An 18,672-nucleotide genomic window follows, 5' to 3' on the forward strand; every position below is an offset into this window, starting at 1 on the left:
CTCATCAACCTTCGTAGTCGCGAATATTGCGGATTTTGCGGAATTTCGGTCCCGGTAAGTAAGGGGAAGTTTTGAATTTCCTAAACTAATTAAAACATCTGATGTTTTTCATCAACTTTCATTTCAGGAATCGTAAGTTTTATACCGGATGTTTGAAACACCTAAAACTCCTCCGAAAGAAAATGCATCTCCCGGTCCACGAGGATGCGTCGCCCAAAACCAAAAAGCAAGCAGATCAAGGAGAAATCCTACCAATAAAACCATCGATGCTGCTTTAGCTACATTGTCGAGCAGGCCCACGAGGAAATCAACTGATTGGTGGGTCCGTGAATGTTGATTCTGGGAACTCCGAAGCCCACGGCATACGGCAAAACAGGTGGCACAATTTACATCTGCGTCAGGATATCTCGTCGACTACCATTACTGCCAAGCATACCACGCTGGATCGCTGGATGACATTCCGGAAGACGATCAGATGGAGGAAACATCGATTGTTTCCAAATTGTGAATTCATGCGACGAAGGGATCTGACGAAGGGAGGTTTTTCTGTGTGATGCAGAAGGGATTTTTCTTCATCATCGGATAACCAGCAATTTCGAATTTGTACGGCGATGCGATCGGCACCTGAACACTTCTATAATCAAGCCAAAGGAAAATGACGGTGGAGGTGGCAACATAATGGATAGAAGAATTCATCCCAAGTAACCGTAATCTACCAGCAGATGCAAGTCGATTGTAACACGCCGCCAAGCATTAGATGAGCTACTTGACTAGTTGCTGTGACACTGCTAAGCCAACTGATCATGGAAGCAAGAGGCGAAATTTTTGTTTAAATCTCGGTTTAAATGTTATTAAGTAACTTGTTTAAATGTATCTTTTGTCCTAGTATCTTTGTATAGTGATGTATATATTCGGATTTTCAATTTAAAAAAAACTTGTAATCAGTTGTGTGTGTTAACTAAGATGTTTTTAATCAAAACATTTACCACCATTTCCTTGTTGCATCGTTCGTTTCATGGTTTCATCTCCTAACAGCTGTGATTCCAACCCGCATAGTTGTAGACTGTAAGCACCCCGCATAGTTGTAGACTGTAAGCACACTATCTCGCATATTGTTCACAACAATTTGCTACAATGCCCGAACAATATCACATGTAATTCGTCATCACAGTAAGTGGTAGTGTGAGCATATTGTAATAACCCATTTGGCATATTGTAATGGGCCAAATAACAATATGGCGAATAGGCGGTTAAGTTAGGTTACAATAAAAAATCAGCATTTTTCTCGAACAAAATTTTCGCAAAACTGTTTGTCATAGTGTCGACATATTATCCATTTTTTGCAACGATAATTGTAAGTCAAAGTGTTTCAAAGCTGTTCAACAATAAATTTGGCAGAAAATCTTAACAATAAGAAAGACGGTTGATGTATTGTTCTATATACTGAAATGAACAGTATACTGTATTGTTTGATTCTGTTTTAACTATGTAAATATTGAATACTCAAGTAATTTACTGTTTTATAGTCACTGTTTTCGCAAACAATTAAAATAAAAAATGATTTTTCATCTGTAAATGGTAATGTATGTCAGAACAATCGTTTCAATTTTGAATGAATTATTTTTTTTTGCGAAAACAGTAACTAGAAAAGAGTAAATTACTTGGGAAATGAAAACTAAAAACAATAAATTTTCCGATTATATCAGGGATTACCCAACTAACAATCGCCAGCCGCAAACAAGCATGCATGCTGAATTGTTGCTTTATAATAGTAATTATAGCTGAACTAAAAATATGCTGTACATATTACTGTACAAATGCTTTTTCAATTGAAAAAGTAGCCAATGTTCAACTTTTCGTATTGGTATTAATAATGATAATTTAAAACACTTTTCAAGCGTTTAATAAGATTTTTATTCGACTCGCAGTAATTCCTTTACAACATAGTTTAACAAGACTTTTTTCTGCTTCTTGTTAAGTTCGTGTAAAAATTAGGACATGTATCTGAATAATGTGTTTTGCACAAGTCAAATAAGCGCTTTCGTTTCATCATACTTCGACTCAGAGTACATGATGAAAAACACGTGTTTTTTACCGAACAACAGCTGAATAATTCTGTTGTTCAGTCGTTAACCATAATGTTGTGCTAATTCACCACTGCTGTATAGAAGTCAGAGTCTGATCATTATAAAACCACGGGAAGTTTATGTTTTGATTTGAGCGCTGCAATTCATCATCTCTAGGATGGCGCAGATAGGAAGGCATGCGGCTGGCAATCGACGGGTCTCGAGTTCGATCCTGGATTTAGGTAAATTTATGTGTAGTTATTATTTCACAATATTTGTTCACAGCATTAAGCTCCAATCATAAACTCTCGTGGAAATTGAAAAATTTTGCATTTTTTTATTTTTAATCATTTTTGCTGAAGCTGAATAACAGCTTTACTATATATTTGTAAAACGATTTAACAACAAACATTTCAGTTGGTACACAACACTATGCTTTACAGTTTCTCCAAATTTGTGTGAACAAAACCCGAACAAAGGTTGTGCCTGAAAATTGTCCAAATGTTATTCAGCATCATGCTGAATCAATTCGTCGTAAAGGTGCTTGTAAAATGAGTGATTGTTAGTTGGGTATATATTACCCGTTGCAAGAAAATAGAGAGCGAAAAAGGTGCAAAATCGCTAATAGACCTCCGCTGGTATGTCTAATCGTTATGGTGTCTTCTACAATAAGTGCGCGAATTGGCCAAGGAATACTGCGCCGAAAACACCGAAATGATTTTTCTTACAGGCGGAGATGTATGGGCGCTTGCGCGTACAAATTTTCGCGCAACGCATAATATTGATAACAGGTAAAATATTGGATAAAATGAAAATCATATCGACAATGATTTTTCATAAGGGCTAACTGACTTGATCGTTTCCTCTTCGTCGACTCTCTCTTTCGCTAATAAATAACTTGATCAAAACAAACAAAATTATTATTCTTTTTGTTTCTATAGCAACATGTAGTCGTCTTCTTCGCATTTCAACCAAAAAATCTTTGGAAAACTCAATACACATTCCGTGATAACACAAAGAGAGGATCGATAAAGAGAAATCGAAAATGTCAGTTAGGCCCTAATGAAGAATCAGTGTCGATATGATAAGCGAACATCCCTTCTTTCTTTATACGGGTTATTTCTATACATAACACATTGCTTGCCACGCCTTCACAAAGAGCTCCCCCTCCTCCTAGCGTGGCGTTCTACATGGATGACCTCTAACCGACTATGAAAATAAACTTATTAAAAAAATCACTTATAACAAAAAGCGTAATATCAACATTGCCACTTCCAGCTGTAGCCACTGAATCTGAACGGAATTCAATACATTCGGTAGCAGTTGATGTATGTTTCAACTCCCCGTTCAACAGCATAATCCAAATAAGTATCCTGTTGAAGAACCGGGTGCCGGAGTAGCTTCGCCTTGGTGCACCTCATACTGTCGCCAAAGCTTCGTTCCTTGAGTCTCCATCCTAGGTGTCTACATCCCCACGTACATCACATCCAGCTGTTTACTTTCGCATTCAAGCGACACCCCTGCACCGCTTGATTGCCCGGTGCATCAACTTTTCAGCTCCTTCTTTGGGAACCTGAAAAACGAAAAACGCGGTCTTCACTAATTGAAAACATTCTGAGGAAGAAAAAGTTACTAAATTACTTACATTCAAGATTGTATTGCTTCCAGTCCGATGCTGAACTGCTCTTGGAATTGCTGTCCGCAGTTCTCCGGTTTTCTCACGTCCGCACGTTCCGTTCTGGAGAAAGTCCGCAGGATGCTGGTTGCGATGGTGACAAAGTACAATGTTTGCTCCTGCGGCGCGCGGTGAGCAAAAGTAGCATACCTTTTGAAAATGGCTTATGCGAGTAATTTAGAAAAATGATGAAATTACCAAAAACCAAACAACTAAAATAGTCAACAACATTTTACCAATTTATCCTCTCAATAATTTCACGCTAAAAAAAACTTCAATGTAAATAATGAAAAATGATGGCGCGTCACTTAAACAGGATATGTGACAAAGTAACAAAATGTATAATGAAAATTTACGCATATATTCACAAACGGTTGCGCTTGGAAATAAACTCTTGTGAATTATTAGACGACAAATGAAGCAAATCCATCGCTCACAAATACAATGCATACTACAGCGAGTACTACAGTATGCCATATTGTTGAACAAAATTTATGAATAGTGAAATGTATAGGTGTGAGTGTGCTGCTCAAACATGAAAACTAACAATAAGGTATACAATGAACCTACATTGCAACCATTCGATACTAGTTTTTATTCCCTTATCATTCAACAATGCCGTGCCACTATGACAAATTGTCACTACTTGATATGTTTTCTGCAAACTGTTGATTACAGTATTTAGTTTTGGTTTCATATTGCTCAACATAAAAATAACTCTTTGAGATAAAGTTACCTCACCAGTTAGAAGAAAATTATTGTTTGGAACGTATGGCAAATTGTATTTTTCTATGCGGGTAGTGATAATTCTCCTTCGGAAATTGTAAATTGTCGGGGCAACTTGCAAACTTCACAGAAAAAGCTGATTATCGATGATGAAAGCCGGTGGTAGTATCTTTCTTCTTAGCCGCATCGAAGTCCTCGAATGGGACAAGCGTTTCCTGTTGTTCCTGGTGTAAGCGTCGTTCCGATTGCCACTTGCTAACTGAAGCAAACCGGTTCTAAAAAATACAAATGAAAACATTTTTCTAATAAGTTTATTTACCTTTTACACCAAAAGCCCGAAACTTACCCTTTTCACTTTCACGACGCTCAAATCTCGCCTAAAAAATCGAAGGCCATCCTTATTCAAATCGACTATTTTTAGATTTTCCTCCGTACCACTTCCATTCCGGATACACATCGAAGATCTTTCTGCTTACGATGTCACCGGTGCTGAGGCTCCGGCAATCGACCTCCTTCGTTTCGGTTTTGTGTTGCTGTAGTGGCGACGAAGTAGCACCGTGCTGCTCTTGATGACGATGATTCGTTGGACGCTCCTTTCGTTCTAATGCGGAGGGGGACTACCGTTCTTCCTTTCGGTTCTTTCTTTGCCTTCTGGTCATTTTGTCCGCCTTTAACTTGTCGATTCTCACTATCCGGTGTATGTAATGATGGACAGGATCCATCTGCTGTATCGACTCCGTTAAGCTCGGCGGCTCGAGACTCCGGAGAAAACGTAGCTGGTTATCTGATGTTGCTCGTACCCGGTATTGCTGCTGCCTGTTCCGCTCCGCACTGTGACGATAAACATTGACTGAAAATGAAAATATAAACATCGGCAGAAACAGCGATGCCAGTAAAATAAAAAATGATCATGGTGGTACATTTGAAAGGTGTCGAAAAGGTGTTGAAAGGTGTTTTAGGTGTGTGAAATGGGTGTTTCACACAAGGTGTCAGAGTTTCCAACCCCTTGTCATTCAACAATGCCGTGCCACTATGACAAATTGTCACTACTTGATATGTTTTCTGCAAACTGTTGATTACAGTATTTAGTTTTGGTTTCATATTGCTCAACATAAAAATAACTCTTTGAGATAAAGTTACCTCACCAGTTAGAAGAAAATTATTGTTTGGAACGTATGGCAAATTGTATTTTTCTATGCGGGTAGTGATAATTCTCCTTCGGAAATTGTAAATTGTCGGGGCAACTTGCAAACTTCACAGAAAAAGCTGATTATCGATGATGAAAGCCGGTGGTAGTATCTTTCTTCTTAGCCGCATCGAAGTCCTCGAATGGGACAAGCGTTTCCTGTTGTTCCTGGTGTAAGCGTCGTTCCGATTGCCACTTGCTAACTGAAGCAAACCGGTTCTAAAAAATACAAATGAAAACATTTTTCTAATAAGTTTATTTACCTTTTACACCAAAAGCCCGAAACTTACCCTTTTCACTTTCACGACGCTCAAATCTCGCCTAAAAAATCGAAGGCCATCCTTATTCAAATCGACTATTTTTAGATTTTCCTCCGTACCACTTCCATTCCGGATACACATCGAAGATCTTTCTGCTTACGATGTCACCGGTGCTGAGGCTCCGGCAATCGACCTCCTTCGTTTCGGTTTTGTGTTGCTGTAGTGGCGACGAAGTAGCACCGTGCTGCTCTTGATGACGATGATTCGTTGGACGCTCCTTTCGTTCTAATGCGGAGGGGGACTACCGTTCTTCCTTTCGGTTCTTTCTTTGCCTTCTGGTCATTTTGTCCGCCTTTAACTTGTCGATTCTCACTATCCGGTGTATGTAATGATGGACAGGATCCATCTGCTGTATCGACTCCGTTAAGCTCGGCGGCTCGAGACTCCGGAGAAAACGTAGCTGGTTATCTGATGTTGCTCGTACCCGGTATTGCTGCTGCCTGTTCCGCTCCGCACTGTGACGATAAACATTGACTGAAAATGAAAATATAAACATCGGCAGAAACAGCGATGCCAGTAAAATAAAAAATGATCATGGTGGTACATTTGAAAGGTGTCGAAAAGGTGTTGAAAGGTGTTTTAGGTGTGTGAAATGGGTGTTTCACACAAGGTGTCAAAGTTTCCAACCCCTTGGAGATCTGCGTACTACCCATAAGCAGTGAAGATAATCCCAATGGATTACTGCACGAATTTATACTGGCCTGCTTACTCTCACACAAAATTTGACGTTTGAGTGTTGTCGGCACCGCTCAAACGTCAAATTTTCTGTGAGAGTAAGCAGGCCAGCATAAATTCGTGCAGTGGACCATACTGTTACAATACACTCAGAAATAAAAGAATTCACGGAATTACTATTGTTAAATAATACCCACTTACTTAATTTATTTTTAGTATCTTTGTCAGAGCTGTCAGATCGGTGTAACACGCTAAATATAATTTACACAAAAGGCAATTTACACGGAAAAAATACACGGTAAATGAATATTTATTGGGTACCGGACTGGACACTGAAAATTTAATGGTTTTCTTTGGTACATCGAGGTCTTGAAATTAGTCTATGGTGTAGGGCTCTGCACGGATTTCGCTCCCTCTCTTTCACTCTTATTGAGATTCACAAGGCCAGGAAATGTCAAAATCCCATACAAAATCAAAACAGTTCAGTGCCCTATAGCGCATTTAGTTCACACTTAAATTCAGAAATTGATCTCGATAAATGGTTTACCGAGAATCCAACAGCTGATATCTCGATTAAATATTTACTGACTCTCGGTAAAATTTTAACCGAGATTTCGGTAAACCATTACCGAGTCTCGGTGAACTTTGCCGAAATCTCGGTAAAAAGTTGGATAACCGAGATTTCGGCAAAGTTTTAACGACATCTCGGTAAAACTTTTACCGAGATTCAGTGAAAATTATTACCGGATTCTCGGCTGTTGAATTCTCGGCAATCCGTTTGCTGAGGTCGGCGATTTAATTTAAGTGTGTTCACCACTGGATTATCGCACGAGTTTGGGAAGATTCAAAAATTACGTCCATCGTTTTTCGGGATTTCTAGACCCCCCCTCCCCCCTCTGTCACGCAATTTCCCTATACCCAATACACGTACTGTCACACTTTTCTAGACACCCCCCCCCCCTAATGTTGGACGTAATTTTTGGACATTCCCTTTTCAAAAAAGCGAAAACGTAAATAAAAATGCGCGATAGCAACAAATCAACTCAGTGTGTTCAGAGTATCATAAACCAAAGAAATAGTGCGCCGAAGACATCAACTGGGATGCAATCGCTTATTAATAATATTTTTTTTATTAAAATAATAACGTTTCCGCATTAGATAAAAATGGTTTTCTCTGCCCGATACTGGTACACGTACCCTACACATGTCTATAAATCCGTCTCCTCACATCTCACCAGCTGATCAACACCAAAGTGAGAAACTGCATTCAGCTGCAGCGCAGCTGTCACTTGCGGTGAAGTGAAAACAATTTTTTTTGAAGTTGCATCTCGCTTTTCTCCCATCAAAACTTTCAATCCGCCGTGTGTTGTGTTTCAGATAATTCGGAAAAATTGCATTTTTAACTAAAAGTTTAAAGTGCTTTCGTATAAAAGCGTATCGTTGGTGCTTTCACCGTTCGGTGTCGTCGACGGTTCGGTGGTACTGACTGTGAATCCATAGGAAAACCAGGTTGCATTCTTGCCGCTGCTCCTCCCGCTAGGCCAGCCTCTTGCAAGAAGCAGCCCAGCCCGGTCCAGAGGATGTGGGACTCATCCGTGTTTCTCAGCACACGTAAGTTTCGATTTTAGAGGGTCGGTGATCGAGGGGCGTTCGATTAATGTGGGTTTGTGTCATTGGCATTTGTGATTTTCAGTAACACCGAAGTTCTATGTGGCCCTCACCGGCACTTCCAGTTTGATCAGCGGTCTGATTCTGATCTTTGAATGGTGGTACTTCCGCAAGTATGGAACATCTTTCATCGGTAAGGAACGGTTAGCGTTTTTGGTTTGGAGGAAAATTTAACCTGGGTTTGTACGATTTTTAGAACAAGTGTCCATCAATCATATCAGTCCATGGATCGGCGGTGGGGAGACCACCGCGGAAAGTGTTACCAACAACAGCACCCCGACCACGCAAAACATGCCGGAATGTAAGGTTTGGCGTAATCCGTTGAATCTGCTGCGGGGTGCCGAGTATCAGCGGTTTTACTGGGCCACTCAGAAGGAACCGCTTACCTTCTACGATATGAACCTCTCGGCACAGGATCATCAGACGTTCTTCACTTGTGAAGGTAATTAGTGGGTCATTGGTTAGATATGGGATTGTTTTTAAACCCCGTAGATTTTGTCGACGGAGATCCCGGTGGTTGTTACTCATGCGCTTTGTGTAAAGGGTTTTGCATGTAAATGGAACTGAGAAGTTCAATGAAAGATCAGCATAACGCTAAATATAACATTCACAATGAAATGTTAATGGCTTGATTGACCGAATTTCAGGTGACGCCGGAAAAGCTGAATACGAAATAATGCAAACGGCATGGCGCGAAAGGAACCCGGTGGTCCGCATCAAAGCCGCCAACAATGCGATCGAAATCAACGCAAACTGTGCACCGGCGTACATTTTGCTAGCGGAAGAGGAAGCCACCACCATTCTGGAAGCGGAGCGGATCCTCCGGACGGCACTGAAAGTGGCGGAGGCCAACTACAAAAAATCTCAAGCCGTGCAGCATCAGGGTCCTATCATGGAGGGAATATTCCGGAGAGATACGAACGTGCTAATTTATATCAAGCGACGGCTGGCCATGTGTGCCCGGAAGTTAGGTAAGTTAAAAGAAGCGGTGAAGATGTTCCGAGATCTGACGAAAGAAATTCCGCCGATCATGAACGTGCTGAATATTCATGAGAATTTGTTGGAAGCGCTGCTAGAAATGCAAGCGTATGCGGACTGCCAAGCAGTGCTGGCCAAGTACGACGACATTTCACTGCCGAAATCGGCGACAATCTGCTATACGGCAGCCCTGCTCAAGGCTCGTGTCGTGGCGGAGAAATTCTCACCGGACATAGCTTCCAAGCGCGGGTTAACTGCGGCTGAGATGAGTGCCGTGGAAGCCATTCACCGTGCAGTTGAGTTCAACCCTCACGTTCCGAAGTATCTGCTGGAGATGAAGCAACTGATTCTACCTCCGGAGCACATCCTGAAACGTGGAGATTCGGAAGCCCTGGCATACGCTTTCTTCCATCTGCAGCACTGGAAGAACGTCGAAGGTGCGCTCAATCTTCTGCATTGCACCTGGGAGGGAACCTTCCGGATGCTCCCATACCCCTTGGAACGCGGTCACCTATTCTACCCGTATCCAACTTGCACGGAGTGCGCCGATCGCGAACTGCTGCCCACATTTCACGAAGTGTCCGTCTATCCCAAGAAGGAACTTCCCTTTTTCATCCTCTTCACGGCCGGTCTCTGCTCGATAACCGCCCTATTGGCTCTGCTCACCCATCAGTATCCGGAGTCGATGGGCATCTTTGCCAGCACCACGCTGAACTGGTTCTCGTTGCCATTTCACTTTGTCAAGGAGCGTCTGGAAACGATCTGGCCGTGTAACCTGCTGCAGCATTTATCGCGGATTTAAACTAACACTATGTGCATGCGGACTCGCTAATATCCCCATTGTCGAGGTAATGTTCTATAGAATATAGGGTAGAAGCTATTTAGCGCGTAGGTAGGAATCTACCATCAGTGTAGTGGATTAAAATGGGCAAAAACAGGATTTTTTTTCGGAAATTGCCAATGTGAAACGATGTTGCATACGGTATTCTTAAGATAATAGTGTCAAAGTCGTGATTTTCAATGCTCTATCGTGCGCCACTTTATATTGTGTATTAATTTTTTCAACTCAGCTCTGTCCCACAGTAGGTACATTTTCTCGTACATTTCTTAAACAATTTCAGCCGGTATTGTATCATCCTTAACTTTTACTGTTCTAAAAACTATTGACAATTGAGAAAAGCAACTTTACATACCACTTGCATGTAACATCGTTTCAAACCAGCGACTTCCGAACCTTATGGTTCCTTGTATCGTTTTTATCCACTGTGCAAACGCTTTGGATCGCCATTGTTTGTTTGACTCTTTCTCTTCTTTTGAACACGTGCAGCAAAAAGCTCTCTTCGTCCTTTCGTCGGCGGACCACGATTGTGGATATATTTTCTGGGCTTCTTCGGGAGGACGGATTTCTCTAGGTACTGTTATCAGTACCATTAGGTTCGTGTTTCATTTTGCTGCCTTCTTTGAATGCCGAAGAACTTCCGATAATGGAAGCATTAGAACATTGCAACCTGCTTTTAAATTATTCCTATCAATACATATATCTTAAGTACCTAACCCCTGCACCACGGTACGCGCACTCCCAAGGCGAGAAAGCACAAATCGCAGAAAGTACTATAATGCCACTTAATAATTGTAGAGTATGAAAATTTAAGAAGAAAAAAAACATCAACCAATGCAAAGTATAGAAATTATCGTAAAACAATCGTCTGCCCCTTTTATGTGTAGTTGTGACAGATTTGCCGTTTTTTTGTGAGAATTATATATATATTAATGAAGCAACATAAAATATAGCAGCATCAAAAATGAAACTTTGAAGCTTTCCATACTGTATGAATGATGACAGCCCTAGTGGTAAACGCGCAGATGTTCCGCAATGCGGTAGTGTCCCCCCGAGCATCAGCGGAGTTCTTGATGTTCTTATTCTTAGGATGAAGTCGATGTTTAGTCTATATGTTTTATGAACGGATTAATATATGGATTTGCAGCATAGCTGAGCCATTTCGTCATGAGATTGACGAAAACCAATTGTTTGTAATAAAATAATCCACGTGGATTTTGTAGTAATGAATCAATTGCTTGACACGACATAGGCTCACCTACGATTGCTAATGACTTATTAGAAGATAAGAATCTGATACTCATCTCATGTTTGTCTTCAAAACCTTGTCATATTTAGAACATGTATACTTTTCTGTTGTCTACTCATAAGACAAAATAAAATTCCCTGAGTTTTCCAGATTTTTCCAGGTGGAAATTTTAAATGTTAAAAAAAAAACAAATTTAATAAAATTTCTATTTCTGCTTCTCAAAAACTTTACAGAAACATCCCCAAAACATAAGTTAAAAATTAAAGAAAAAATGCGCGAGATTTATTATCCAAGAGATTCTACCAAATCGGTGAATTTTGAACTGTTAAACAAACATCTTTAGAATATAATACAAAAATCGGTTGAGGAACATTTCTATTTTTTCTCAAAGTTTTTTTGGGTTATTTGAAAGAAATAGTTTTGACATTTCCACCTACTCTAAAAAGTCAAGAAAAAACATTCAGGAGTTCAATCAGTACTTCCACAGACTATATGACCGTTAAATTCCATAAACAGTTTTGAATATATACTTTGATGTTTGTACTCTGTGCTGGTGGTATAGTTATGTAGAGGTTTCGAAATTCTACCTATGATTCTTCCTTTGAATCTTTCCAGAATTCCTCCTTTAAATTTTTTTCAACGTTTTTTCCTTGAAATTATCTTAAGTTTTTCTTTTCTGGCTTTCTCCAGTTTTCCCTACTATAACCAGAGATTTTTACGTAAATAGCTCCTTTCGAGATTTTCCACTATTTCAGGTTTTTCGAGATTTTTCACGGGGTCTCTGCTAGAGTATGTACCCCCCGGACTTTCTTCCAGAGTTGGATTCTTCCCGGAGATCTTTCCAAAAACTTTCGAAGTTCTTCCAGAAATTTCTCTTAGTGGGTTCGGGATAGTTTTCCAACAGTTTCTCTCGGGATGTTTGTAGAAGTTCTTCCAGAGACAGTTTTCAGATATTTCTCTTGTATTTCGTACGTAGTTTACCCCGGAATTCCTCTAAGAGGTTTTCACAGTTCTTCAGTTTCAGTTTTTCTAAATATTTCCTTCTGGGATTAGTCTCAGAGCTTTTTTCCGCGATTCTCGGGGAATTTCTTACAAGAAATCTCGTAAGTTATCCCAGGAGATATTCCGAGAAAAACTCTTTGAAAAAAACTCCTGCAAGAACTCCGGGAGCATTTTTCAATAAATCCCAAAAGGAGTCTAGAATCTCGGGATAGTTTCTGGGAATAATCCTGAGAAAATGTGTAAGAAAATAATTTCAGGTGGATCACTGCTAAAAGTCAGATTATCAAAGCCTTGAAAATATTGGAATAAAAAACATGGGATGAACTCCATGAGAAATACCAGCAGTAGCTCCTGCAGAAATCCCAGAAGACTCTCTAAAAAATCTTAGGAGAAAGCCTAGGATAAAATATGAAAAACTCTGAGAGACATCCCAGGATCAACACCGAAAGGAGTTTTCTGAGAGAAGTCCCGGGAAAAACTCTGAGAGAAATCTCGAAAGAAATCCCGCGAGAACCTTTGGATAAAGTACCAACTGAAACTTCTGTAGAAATTCAAGGAGGAACATTGAAAGAAAGCTATCGGAAATTTCGTGAAGAAAACGCAGGAGAAATTTCAGAAGAAATCTAGAAAGAAATTCCCGCAGAAAATTAGTTTCTAAAACCTTTGAAGGAGCTTTAGTAGAAATCCAAGGCATAACTCCTTCAAGAAGAATCCCGAGAGAAACTCTAACAACATCTGCGGTATATCCTAATAGAAGATCTTGGGATGAATCCTGGTAAAATCCACGGAAACTCTGGGAGCAATATTGGGAAATCCTCTAGAGAAATTCTGTATGAAAAGATGAAGATTCTCAATGGAGAAACCCAGAAAGAAATGTTCGAATCTTGGAAAAATTCTGTAATAGGAATCCGGAAACACTTAAAAAAAAATTAATACCAAAACAAATGGCTCGAAGGAATTATGTGAAAACCCCTAGGAAGAATTTCAATGGGTATTTTCAAAGAACTTCAAGAAAGAAACCTCGACGGATTTAAAAAAAAAATGCCTCTTTTTGTATGTTAAAGTTTGATTTTTTTTTTGTCGATGCTTAATTTCCCTCAGTATTCACGAAATTCCCTGCAGGGAGTGTTCCTCATGAGTATTCCAGGTTTTTCCCTGTTATGGCGAAACTGGAAGCAATTTCTCATTTTTTTGGTTTTTGATTTTTCATAAAATAACGAAGCAATATTTTCAAAATCGGTTTTCGTGCACATGTAGAGTATGGATCAAGATATCTCCTGAATTTTTTTGAGATGGAAAATGTTTTTAGTTTTTGCAAAAACCATTTTTTTTTGTGAAATTTTGTTTAAAAATGGTTTCTGCGAAAACTAAAAACATTTTCCATCTCAAAAAAATTCAGGAGATACCTTGATCCATACTCTACATGTGCAGGAAAACCGATTTTGAAAATATTGCTTCGGTATTTTATAAAAAATCAAAAACCAAAAAGTGAGGAAATGGATCCAGTTTCGCCTTAAATAAAATTCCCTGAGGATTCCCGGTTTTCCAGGTTTTTACAGGTAGTAGACACCCTGGTTAAGCTACCTTACCTGACTAGATAGTCAAGGTTAAGAATAAGATCAGTTATAGTACTACAACATTATAGGAGATCACCCACACTGCGTTTCCGTAGAACGGCATTTTGTCCAACTATAACAAACAGATGCTACTGATCTCCCATAGCATAGATCCGCAGCCTAATGCACGCGCCCTATCGGATTTTATAAGCCTCGGATAATATTACCACCTTCAATGATATTCCCACACGCTATCCCACATTATTGTCCCATCAAGGGTCTGACTGGGCTCATAACCCCCTCAGTGGTAATATTCTCACCAGCTTGGAATTATACTTTCCCGATACCTACATACACTCCCGTTCAAAAGTTTGGGGTCACCCCCTCAAAAACATGTCATTTTTTTAGGCCCATATCTCCGCCAATTTGCGTCCGATTTCAAAACCCTAGGTTTCATTCAAAAGATAATAAGTCAAAGAAACTTTGAACATGATTTAAAAGAAACTTTTTCAAAAAAATTTGTATGTAAACTTAACCCAAAGTTGCCAAATTTTCTAAAAAAATGAAAATAAACTTACGGCAGTGTCGCTGGAAATTGGGTCGACCAAATTTTAAGATGAGTGCGGTAATATGACCCATTTTCTATTGGCTTTCAACTGCTTTTTACAGAACTTAGCTAAAAAATCTAGAAAAAAAGTTATTAAGTAAATTAATCCTTGATGTCATCGACCAAAAGTTTGGGGTCACCCCTCAATATGATGTATCGGCCAAAAGTTTGGGGTCACTTTCGTAAAACATGGAAAAGTGATTTGGTGATATCTTCGTCATCTATAGTTCAATTTTGGTTCAATTTCAATTATGTTTGACTCATTTCAAAGATAATTAACTAAATTTACGTTTGATGTCTTCAACTTAACGTATTTAACGATTTTTGTATATAAAAATGTTATGTAAAGTTAGCACATTTTTACCACGCTTCAAAAAATGAGGCAACTTTACGTTAAGTTTAAGTATGTAAATTTCAACAAATATGTGTGGTTCAATGTCTATGCAGTAAGTATCATTCATTTTGTTTCAAATAAGCCAAGAAGGATTAAAATTGAATGAAAGATGACAAAGATATCAACAAATCACTTTTCCATGTTTTACGATAGTGACCCCAAACTTTTGGCCGATACATCATATTGAGGGGTGACCCCAAACTTTTGGTCGATGACATCAAGGATTAATTTACTTAATAACTTTTTTTCTAGATTTTTTAGCTAAATTCTGTAAAAAGCAGTTGAAAGCCAATAGAAAATGGGTCATATTACCGCTCTCATCTTAAAATTTGGTCGACCCCATTTCCAGCGACACTGCCGTAAGTTTATATTCATTTTTAGAAAATTTGGCAACTTTGGGTTAAGTTTACATACATTTTTTTTGAAAAAGCTTCTATTAAATCATGTTCAAAGTTTCTTTGACTTATTATCTTTTGAATGAAACCTAGGGTTTTGAAATGGGACGCAAATTGGCGGCCTAAAAAAATGACATGTTTTTGAGGGGGTGACCCCAAACTTTTGAACGGGAGTGTAAGTGATTTCGACAACATACCGTTGTACTATGCCGTATGATTGATACTATACCAGAGGATTGTAATATCGGGATTTCAAAACATTATCATTGAATCTACATTCAGTTCAACCAATCAACACTGCAAGTACAACGGTCGTATGCCGCCAAACGACCTTATGCCAAATGGGCTATTTCCTAGGAAATAGAAACCAAGCCCAAAGTTATTCTTTGGTGCCAGTCTATTCATAAAATAAAACAGACACTACTGACGATGCTGCAGTTCCATGTCCTGAAGAAGGTGGCCTCATCCGCTCAGACAAACGTCGTAGAATTGATAACAAGTCGGATAACATTGCTCTACACGTCCTCTGTCTTCCGATTCTTTTTCCCCTGCCAATCCGCAGCCCAAGAGCAGTACAGTTACGAAGATGAAACAGAAGGTTTCGTTCAAACCTAAACTGCATATGATCGCATATCTGTCCCATATGAATAGTGCCATTTACACTTATCAATAAATTGATTCAACCAAGAGGTTCAATCCTTCCTTCAACTTCATCAAGAAACACAAATTGATAGAAATATTGCTAAATGTATTGCTTGCATTTTTATTGCGAAGAAGATGGATGATAATGTTGAATCTTGATATAAATACTGACCAACCTGCAAAAGCAAGATTGAGGTTGGTGTTTATATCTTCAATAATTTCCCCTCCGAAAGATTGATCCAACCACCGCTATCATCCAGTTTGACCAAATCATCAAGATCATCCAAGTCCGTCAAACTTTCCCCCTGAGTTGTTTTATTCGATCAATCCAGCAGGGTAAAAGAGTCAGCAGATTGAGCGAAGACCATTCCATCAGTGAGGAAGAGATAGCAATTCACCAACATTCAGCGCGTGGTTCACGGCGTTCATGGTGGCCAGCTCAATTGAATTTTATGGAATGCTTTGAAAGCAAATTTTTAGAAATAAAGTGTCACGTTTTTGCATTGTAAATAAAATAAAGACTTGATCATTAGAAAAGTGCAAATTTCTATATTTCACTTGCTTATTCAATTCCATTAATGATTATGAAAAAAAATAATGTTTTGATAATTCTGGTTATTTACCACGCCATATTCGATTTTTTGTAAGCATTCATAAACTCTTATTTATTGAACCCAATCTCTCGGATGAGTATGATGAATAGGTAAATAGTGGATCTATTTATTAATTCATCATGCTATTTTTCCTAATGTCTTGAGAAGGTTAATGTTTTTTTAATTTCTAACACAAGTTATGAACTTCTACCGGTGAACCAAAATATTTCATACAAAATGGAGCTTAAACAATAAGTATGAACAGTTAGGTTCGAACTTCAACATGTAAATTTGGAAATCACTCTAAGGGGCTTTTCCCTCTTACAAAATTTAAAGTTAAAAATAAATAAAAAATTAAATAATAGTTAGGTTCGAACCAGTTTTGATTTTTGCTAATGTCATAGTCATAGTAAATATGTAAAGCAGTAGAGGTTTGGAAAACAAAGGCTGATATGAGGTTATTGCCATATTGATTTGGTTGTTTCGGCTATAATTGAAAATGTTTGCTTTATCCGTTATTAACAGGTTTATCTACAGCTAGATTGATTACTGAACGATGATTAAATTATATGCCTTGAGAGTGACTTTGAGTATTATTGGCAGTGTTTCTCTCTTTGCCATAAGAGTTTTTTGTCGTCCAAATAGCTTGAAACTTAGTTGTAAACAGTTTGATTGGCAAAAATGTGACGCCAACTTTCAGTTTATCAGACTTTAGATAACACCCCATGACGAAGAGAACAAAGCTGTCGAAAATATACTGAGTTTTGTAGCATTTTATACTAAAGGCACTAGAAAATCGCATATGCGTTAGTGGAAATTAAAGATGTGATATAAAACATGATGAACCAATGTTAAATATTAAACATTATTCCTAAATAATCTAATGAAAATTTACGATGCGCAACATGTGCTTGAAAATGTTTATTTGGCAGCGCTTTCTTGTTTCCTTTGTTCCACCATTCCATCAATTATTTCTTTCTCAAGGATTATTGATGAAATCACGAGGATCAAACCAAGTATCAATCCAATATCTTTCACGAGAGATAGATCAAGCCGAGGCTCGAGCAGAGAGAAAATCTCCCGGCAGTATGAGAGAAGTTAATGCATAAAGAGAAAAAAAAAACAAGTGTCCGTGCATGCTTATCATACGTGCACAGCTAGCAAAGCAAAGCCTTTTATTGAATCAATGCGTCGTCGGTGGGTGTGCGGTTGATTTTCAGTCCTACCGATCCCAATGCCCAATGTATACAATGCATTTCTGTCACATTTTTATTTATGTTTTTAATGAATTTTCTATTCACATTAATTCTTCTTCTAAGCTTTACCATTTTTACATATGTAATCAAACATTTTACATATTTTTTTATTACGAAAAGTTTTTGGACAGCCCATGGGATGGGACTCGAAACACCATCAGTGCCGTCTTGCTGAATTACCTTTATATTTCGACATTACACAAAATTACTACAGAAGGGTGTTCTTTGTCAGAAGGGGGTATTTCTAATTTATAGGCGACGCAGCTAAGCATGTTACCACCCTAATGTGCAAATTATTAATTAACTGGTGTTAGAAACCGCCAGTGCACCAGTAATTTTTAGCAAAGTTCGGTGGGACACCAACCGAGTTATAAGATTACACAAAAAATGTTGTGAACTGTTTATTATCACTAATGCATTGTAATCGTTGGGTTCATTACATTTACCTCTGCATAAACTTATATAAACTTTGCATAAATTTACTACATTACTTCTGCATAATTTTTTTTTTGTTCGATGATTTATTACATCTGAATTCAGTTTTTTTGTATAATATATTTAGCTATTGAAATTTATTTAAATTTAAATTTATTTAAATTTAAAAAAAATACGGCAACACGGCAGAATGCACTGCAATGATGACGCTCTCGTTCACGCGCTGCTGCATTGAAAGAATGATAGGTTGATCTGGAGGGGAAATATTGAACCAATCAATTGATCCATGGAATAATTTGACCCATGGTTTGAACAATCTTCGAGAGGATTGATGTAACAATTTTGAAGGTGGGGAAATATTGTAGAGAAAATTGAAGAAAAATGCGCTATGGAGGGGAAATATTGCTGTGT

At 38.5% G+C, this 18,672-nt stretch overlaps 1 protein-coding gene and 1 long non-coding RNA gene across 3 annotated transcripts; one reads left to right on the forward strand and one right to left on the reverse strand.

Annotated features, from left to right (window-relative positions):
- Positions 1-1,698: 1,698 nt before the first annotated feature.
- On the reverse strand, positions 1,699-6,632 carry LOC134288636 (uncharacterized). Its single transcript, XR_009998073.1, has 4 exons — positions 5,944-6,632; positions 4,814-5,872; positions 3,712-4,742; positions 1,699-3,639 (listed from the first exon to the last, which is right to left on the reverse strand). It is a non-coding gene; the product is annotated as an uncharacterized LOC134288636 (long non-coding RNA).
- A 1,321-nt stretch (positions 6,633-7,953) lies between these two features.
- On the forward strand, positions 7,954-11,102 carry LOC109418087 (protein ST7 homolog). Of its 2 annotated transcripts, XM_029870830.2 has the most exons (5): positions 7,954-8,259; positions 8,342-8,449; positions 8,513-8,758; positions 8,964-10,142; positions 10,622-11,102. In XM_029870830.2, the coding sequence occupies exons 1-4, from the start codon at positions 8,229-8,231 to the stop codon at positions 10,094-10,096; spliced, it is 1,518 nt and encodes a 505-aa protein (XP_029726690.1). In that variant the 5' UTR covers positions 7,954-8,228; the 3' UTR covers positions 10,097-10,142; positions 10,622-11,102. The 2 variants fall into 2 exon arrangements, with proteins under 2 accessions (XP_029726690.1, XP_019547806.2); XM_019692261.3 differs by having other exon boundaries at positions 8,964-11,102.
- The last annotated feature ends 7,570 nt before the right edge of the window (positions 11,103-18,672 follow it).

Source organism: Aedes albopictus, chromosome 2 (genome assembly GCF_035046485.1).
Source record: "Aedes albopictus strain Foshan chromosome 2, AalbF5, whole genome shotgun sequence".
Lineage (NCBI taxonomy): Eukaryota > Metazoa > Arthropoda > Insecta > Diptera > Culicidae > Aedes > Aedes albopictus.